The sequence below is a fragment of the Salvia miltiorrhiza genome, chromosome 6 (genome assembly GCF_028751815.1).
Source record: "Salvia miltiorrhiza cultivar Shanhuang (shh) chromosome 6, IMPLAD_Smil_shh, whole genome shotgun sequence".
In the NCBI taxonomy this organism is placed as follows: domain Eukaryota; kingdom Viridiplantae; phylum Streptophyta; class Magnoliopsida; order Lamiales; family Lamiaceae; genus Salvia; species Salvia miltiorrhiza.
Window position 1 is genome coordinate 12,017,834 of NC_080392.1, and position 7,782 is coordinate 12,025,615.

Consider the following 7,782-nt stretch of genomic DNA (forward strand, 5'->3'; position numbering starts at 1 on the left):
ATAATTTTATTTTTATAATTTCATTTAATGTAATTCTAGTTAATGGAATTTAAGTTGTTGTCTAATATACTTGAATTTGCTTACATACATTACCTTTCAAATAATCTATGCGTTGCATAGTCAATTATTATTATTATTATTATTATTATTATTATTATTATTATTATTATTATTATTATTATTATTATTATTATTATTATTATTATTATTATTATTATTATTATTATTATTATTATTATTATTATTATTATTATTATTATTATTATTATTATTATTATTATTATTATTATTATTATTATTATTATTATTATTATTATTATTACTACTATTATTATTATTATTACTATTATTATTATTATTACTACTATTATTACTATTATTACTATTATTACTATTATTACTATTATTATTATTATTATTACTATTATTATTATTATTATTATTATTATTATTATTATTATTATTATTATTATTATTATTATTATTATTATTATTATTATTATTATTATTATTGCTCTTAAGATTTAACAGAGTCACATGCATCATTAACACCAAGAGCCAACAAAGATAGGTCACGAGATAGTCACATGCTTGGTTGATCACTCTTTTAATAGCAACAAAAATACTGCAATTAACACGGTGTAATATATTGAAGTATAAATAAACAGTAAATCGAGTATCATAATCCTCATGGACTGATGAGAGAAAACATTATAAATAATTCCAATAAATTCTAATGCAATATCCAAGCAATAGAAATATGGTGGAGAATAAAAACTAGACTCAACACATAACAAATAAATTCAAAGTAACCAAATGAGAAACACAGTGACCAGGGGAATGTAATTTCATTAATTATATCTACACAATTAACCTATTAATTCAAATTACCAGTTTAATCCAGTCTTGATAAGAGATCACATAAATAATCATACACTGTCACCATAGCAGTTTATGATAGCTAATTAGGAATAAGAAAATATGAAAGGGGAACCCTTGTTCGCAATTTATTTTCACTACGCCGCAAGTATACGGGTAGTTGCAATATATGGAAGCAAGATCGTATCCCACGAGGATTAGTGATCAAATTCAAGTGATTATCCTAATTCATTGTACTATGACTATTTAGACTAAATTATAAGGGCCCGTTTGATAGCTAGTTGAGATAAAGAGTGATAAATAAAATCTAGTTAAAATAATATGGATTGGGTGAGATTAGTAATGTATTTTAGTGTTTGATAGATCAAGATTAAAATCTAGATAACATGATTAGTTGTTTGATAGTTTAGATTAAAATTTAGATTAAATAATCAAAGGTTGAAAATTACTATTTTAACCTTATATTAAATTAATTGTTAAATTTGAATTAAAAAAAAGGAAAAATCTGTAAGAATTCGGCAATTCCAATTTCCTTCTCCAAAGCAATTCCAATCTCCTGCAATTCCAAAGAATTTTATCTATTCTTTTCAAACTCACCATTTTGCACCACATTTCCTCTCCAAGTTTGATAACAAACAAGGAAAGAACCTATTTTTTTACTAATCTACTGGCATAACACTCAAATCCCTCACCATATGTGTGCGTGTGAATTTTGGAAAGTTGTTGCTACTGTTGCAGTCGATCGACGATAGGGCTGAGGCTGTGAGGTTGCTGAGCCGTGAACAGAGGGATCGACGGCGGCGGTGGCCTATTAGCTGTTGCTGCTTGCCGGTTAAACGAGAGAGAAGGGTTAGGTGAGAGGGCGACAGAGGAGGCGGCGATGGCGATAGTCCTGCTGACCGTGGCTATCGGCTGAAGCAGGGAGGCGGGTAGAGATGAGGGCGGTGGTGGAGAGAAGCTAGGGTTTCTAAAATTGGGGATTTTGGCGAAGAGGTGGAGGCAGGTAGAGATGAGGGCGGTGGTGGTGATGACCACAGCTGGTTGTAGGAGGAGCGGCGGAGGCGGCGGCCACTCTTCGCCGTCGGCCGTTCGACTGAGGAAAGAGAGAGAGGGCGCAGGGGAGGGAGAGAAGATGAAGGAGAGTGGAAGGGTAAAAATGTCTTTTCAGTTTTAATCTACTTTACAATTGGAGCTGGGGTTCCTTATGTCACGCTGGGGGTGATATTTGTAATCTAAATGTAACAGTTGTTTTTTTGCGGGCTTTAGTTTTAGTGCGAGCCTGGGATATTATATATGTTGCCTATCAAACACAAGATAACTAAGCTATCAGCCCTAATATGCCCTATCAAACGGGCCCTAAAGTGGTTGGTTTGATTATCTAATTGATTAACTAACAAATTCAAAGACAAACAAGATTAAAACAAACAAGTGGTTTACAAAGTGATTAAGATGATTTAGGGATTAGGTATCAATGGATTAGCAATGGACCTCAAGTTAACTCAATATTAATCTTGATATTACCTATTATCTAGAGTGATCTCCCAATTAGTTCTAGCCCCTACCGGGTGAATAAAACGGTAGATTACGGGTCATATATAGTTACCGTCCCCGGTTAACTTCTACCCTATAACTCTCAAAAAGCACAAATGATCGATAAACTCTTACTCCACTCTCAACCTCCCAGTCTATTGAGACGATATGTTTCAAGCACCTAATCTATTGTAATCATCCTCTCCCGATTCAAATTACAAATAAGAAATGCATTAAGAGTGGCCAACAATTCATGCAAGAGTTAATACTAGGGCTTGAAAAGATAATGGCAAAGGAATAATCAAAGACATATATTGAGCAACATAATCAATTCATTACATCATCCATATAGCCTAATCCCCAAATTAAAGGGGAATTTTAGCCTAACATATTCAACATCAACGTACCTAGATTACATAAATGAAAGAGAGAGTAAAGTGACAAATCATATTTCAATGTTGCTTTCTTCATTCTCTCATCTTCAATGCTCTTCAATTTTGGTAGTTGGAAGAGGGGGAAAAGGGGTTTAAGGTCTAAAAATCACGTCTGGGCCCACCAATGGAAGGAAACCCGCCTTTTTCCCACAGTCACGGTGGTGACCGTGGCCGGGAACGCGGCTGGAAGGGAGAAAGCCCGCGGCCGCGGCCCGAACCGTAGGTGCTGATCCAGAACGTTCTGTATCGCGGGCGGACATAGCCACGGTCACCACCCGCGGCCACGGGTGTGCTCGTGGTCCACTGCTCCTTAGCTACAGCCGGCTGCCGCGGCCGTGGGGTCCTGCGTAGCCGGCTTTGTCGGCTCTATTCTTCCTCGTCCCAGCTCTAATTCCGTCGCCGTTTGCGCTCACGGATTTCTCTCGAGGTGTACTTCAATCTCATGTCCCCACAATTCTCCAATTGATATTTGATATTCCCTGAAATCACTCCAAAGATGCACCAAGCATCATATTTCAACAAAGCTCAAGTTGAGATACAAACACACACTAATAATCAAATCATAGGGGAAAATGACAATAATTCATGCGAAAGTGAGGTACGAAAACCATGTTTGTCAACCCTAAATAGGTCAACAATGACACCTATTTATAGGCTCAGGGAAAAATTTAGTCAAGAAATCCAAAAATACAGAAGAAATCGCGAAAATGAAAAAAATGTGGGAGGGCGGCGACCTCGGCTCAAATCGCCGGACAGGTCGCTGAACAACAGCTCGAATTCTTGTTTGAGTGATCGCCTAGATGCCCAAAATGATATATAGACATTGACAACCTCCATGACGATCGTCGGACTCGCCCTTTGTCCGCCTCTTGGCTCGACGACCTATGGCACGATCCCCGATGCATCTTTCTTTTAACGTATATCTTGACCTTTTCGAGCTCATTTCCTTGATTATCTAGCCCGTAACTCTTGAAACTCGAACTTCGAAATTTCATTATCGATGTTATGTTTCTAAAACACTCAAATTTGTACCAAACAACCAAAACTACTCCTAAACGTAATATCACAAAAGAATATGAAACTCATAACAAATGATATCACAATTAAACATATTCCTAACACTTCAAGCAATAATTTGCCAATAAAAACAATGCAAAATGAATGTTTATCATTGGTGGTTTTGAAGAGTTTCCAAAAGCCAACAAAAATAACACATTGGATAGTCACATACGTTGTGCTTTTACTTGCTCATATTGGTTGATTAAATCCACTAAAATCTGGGATCACGTTGAATAAATTCCGAAAATTTCGAAACTTCCTGTTCTGGGGCCTGATCCGTCAATGAACATAATATGTGAACATTATTAATTTATTATGTTCATTTGTTTTCCTACGAAAATATCAACGAACATTAGTATGTTCATTTATTTTTTACGAACATATCAACGAAAATTAGTATGTTCATTTATTTTTTTATGAACATATCAACGAACATTAGTATGTTCATTAGTATTTTCTACGAACATATCAATGAACATAATATGTGGATGCATTATTCACGTAACAGACTCTTCATAAATTAATATTCCATAAATAAAATATTTGATTGCCTATATCTATGACAATTAACGAATCAAATTTTCACCAGATGAATCATCACCCTTGAATATACCAAGATCGACGCACAAGATTTGGTCTTTGTTCTTCAAATTTTTGATGGTCTCCATAGAACTCTATCCTATATATATATATATATATATATATATAGGGGTGGGCTACCATGAGAGCACATCTTAAAATAAGAAATAAGAGTAATTTTTAATGTGTGAATTTTATGTAGAACACGTATGAATTGTGAAAAATAAATTTTTGCTATCTTTAAAATTCGAACTCAGGACCATAAATCCATCCAACAGGATTACGAATCAACTGTAGATCTTGATGATCTAAGGGCTAAAAATGATTCTTATTTTATATATTAAGAAATACTCTTATTTTAGCCCTTCCCTATATTGTAATTAATGCGCACTGAATCCATGAGTTGCTAGCTTCTATATCCTTCCTAACATTTATCTAAAAGCCCAATGAAGAAATATTAATTAAATAAGGAAAACATAGACCTGCTGGTTGATATGTATAGTAATTAATGCGCATTAAATCAATAAGTTGCTCGCTTATTTATCAATCCTTCCTAACATTTATGTAAGCCTGAAGAAATATTAAAAGAGTAAAATACGGTACTTCTGGTTGAGGAAAAAAAGAAAAAATGAAATAACTCAATGAATTAATGTGTTGATGACGATAAATACAACACTTACCCAATGGGGACCCTCCTATGAGAACTTTAGTACATGTGGTCCTTACATATGATTAATAACCCACCCACACACACATATATTGAAAATAATAAAAAGCAAAACCCTAATTTACTAACTATACTTACCTTACCCTGTCTCTCTCTGTCCTTTCTATCTCTCTCTCTTTTTCTGAATTTGGACCACACACACTACCCACAATCCTTTTCATTTCTCATTGATTCCACCATGGAAGAAGCATCCCCGGCCTTCAAGATCAATCTCTGGATTTACTTTGTTGGATCTTGTGCAAAGCTGCCATGTCTTATTCATCTCTTAACAAACCCTTTTATTCTTTACAGCTTACTCTTCACGATTTCATCACAATCATATATATATATTTTTATACATAATTTAACCGGGACCATTCTAGGGTTTTGTTATCCCTGTCATCTAATACGAAAAGTGAGAAGGGACTCAGGCCTAGGTTTGCATACAAATTAATCAAAATTTCAAGAATGGGAAGCCTACAAAAGAATTAATGCAGTGTGTATAACTCAAGAAAAATTTCCAGAAAAACCTATATAGAATATATATGGTACAAGAAAAATCCCCCAAAAAACAATCACAGTATTATATGACCTCGTTAATAAATGAAACTTGTAGGCACAAAATTCTTTACCAGATATATCTGATATAGGAATCAGAAATCGTGAATGAAAGCCATGAAATCACACTAAATTGGGCTTGTTTTGGTCGTCCGCGTCGCTGCTTTGCGAGGTGAGAAGATCCGCAGTCGTGTTGAAATCGAAGGGTCTAACATGAGAAGAACTCGACAAGTCTGAGCCGTGGAAGCTCGGGTGGTGCTTGGTGTCGAAGGCTGCATTGATCTGAGGCACGAAATAAGGCTGCGCCGATTGATACACCAGCAGCTGGTGCTGGTGCTGGTGCTGGTGCTGGTGCTGGTGCTGATGTTGATGCTGATGCTGGTGAGACACGAAATCTCCGTGTTGATGATGAGCAGTAGCAGCCAATCCGAGGCTAATGGAAGGATCCCATCTCCCATAGGAGGCGCTGCTGCTCATGAGGCTTGCAAATGAGGAAGGATTTTCCTCTTCGTCTTCGTCTTCTTCACTTCTGTGTGTAGAAGTAGAAGTAGAAAGCAGGTGTTTTTGGTTAGTAGTGTTGGGATTGAGCATTTGGGAGAAGCAGATGCCTTGAGGGATCTGCAGCGGGGGCAGCTCATCGATCTCGTTCTTGGCGGCGTCGAGCAGCCAATCGACGACTTTGCTGGGCTGGTTGAGGCCTAATCTGTCTTGGAGGTCGTAGAGCTGGATGGCGGTGGGGACGGAGAGCCGCACGCGCCGGTCCCTCAAGCCTCGGACCGTGCAGACCTTGCTGTGGCGGTCCTTGCCGCCCATGGCTCGCGACACTCGGACTATCCGAGGATCCTTCAATCTCGACCATGTTGTTGATGAGCTCTCTTGCTTCGCCTGCTCCTTTGGAATCATCTTCGGATTGTGTGCTGTGATCTCATATATGTATATATATACCTGTTTCTGTAGTTAATTAATTAGTTAGAATCTATATATGTATCCAATCATTTGTTGCTCATTTTCAGTATTTGATTTGATGAGGAAGAATTACATGTAGATGTGAAGACAGGAGATTTCTTACAGTTTGGAGAAAAGCAGACTGGAATTGACATTGGAAAAGCTTAGAGTATGAGAGTACTATATGCAATGCAAGAGGAGTGTTAATTAGTACAAAAGTAGATACATGGGTGAGCCGACCAAGCCCCATCACAAACAAAGAAAGAAAGAAAGGCGGAGACGCAGCCACGTGTATTTGGGGCACAATCAAAATCTTATCAAATTCTCAATTACAATTCCTGGTTTATTTACTACTCCTATACTCTCTCTTTAAATTTCTCATGTAAGCTTCTTTTGTATATGTAGCACGTGGATGCACGCGTGCAGGAGATTATTGATTTGCAATTAAAGAAAATGAGGCCGGGGTTTAATTAATGTACGTGACGGAGTTTTGAAGGGCACCAAGAAAAACGTATGTTCAGTTTCAGTCCCAATCTAGAGAGAGAGAGAGAGGACACATCATTTGCATGCCTGGTTTAGCTACGGAGTAATTAATACTACTACTGTATTATACAGGATTGGGGGTTTCATAACCTACCAAATATACGAAATTACTTCATTAATTTCTATTCGTAGATTGGAGCAAATTAGTAATTCAACTCATCAATCTGGACCCATATATATAATCTGGACCATCGGCTGTGCAAAGCATCTCACTACTCAATCTGGATCATTCATTTCTCTAAGGTTTTCGCTTGTTAATTAATATTCTATACATACAAAACTATTATTAAAATCATTTTTTTAAATATATATACGATAATGCATCATGTGATAACGAGTTTTATTTATTACAAAAATAAAATCATATAAAAATCAATAGCTTAGATTGAATCTTATATACCTCGCGACACAAGATTTCTGCTGATATGTACACTACAAAAAAATAAGAAATTACCGGCGGCGATTACCGCCAATAAAAAAGGGGCGGCCCCGGCGATTCCATTCTAGCTTACCATATATTTTGTACCAACCGTCGCTCACATTTAGTTC

General features: G+C 36.6%; 1 protein-coding gene across 2 annotated transcripts; it reads right to left on the bottom strand.

Moving 5' to 3' along the window:
- Positions 1–2,696: 2,696 nt before the first annotated feature.
- On the bottom strand, positions 2,697–7,020 carry LOC130988701 (transcription factor TCP13-like). 2 transcript variants are annotated; one of them, XM_057912620.1, is made up of 3 exons: positions 6,785–7,020; positions 5,820–6,696; positions 2,697–3,322 (listed from the first exon to the last, which is right to left on the bottom strand). In XM_057912620.1, exons 1-2 carry the CDS (start codon positions 6,938–6,940, stop codon positions 5,869–5,871), a joined length of 984 nt encoding a protein of 327 aa, XP_057768603.1. In that variant the 5' UTR covers positions 6,941–7,020; the 3' UTR covers positions 2,697–3,322; positions 5,820–5,868. The 2 variants fall into 2 exon arrangements, with proteins under 2 accessions (XP_057768603.1, XP_057768605.1); XM_057912622.1 differs by lacking the exon at positions 2,697–3,322 and having other exon boundaries at positions 5,705–6,696; positions 6,815–7,016.
- Positions 7,021–7,782: the final 762 nt, after the last annotated feature.

What these genes read in the sequence shown, in the direction of transcription:
- LOC130988701 (XM_057912620.1), bottom strand. Translation starts at nt 6,940, where the DNA reads ATGGGGCTTGGTCGGCTCACCCATGTATCTACTTTTGTACTAATTAAC. An exon ending in TCCTGTCTTCACATCTACAT is followed by an intron (nt 6,697 to 6,784) that starts GTAATTCTTCCT and finishes AATTAACTACAG; the next exon opens with AAACAGGTATATATATACAT.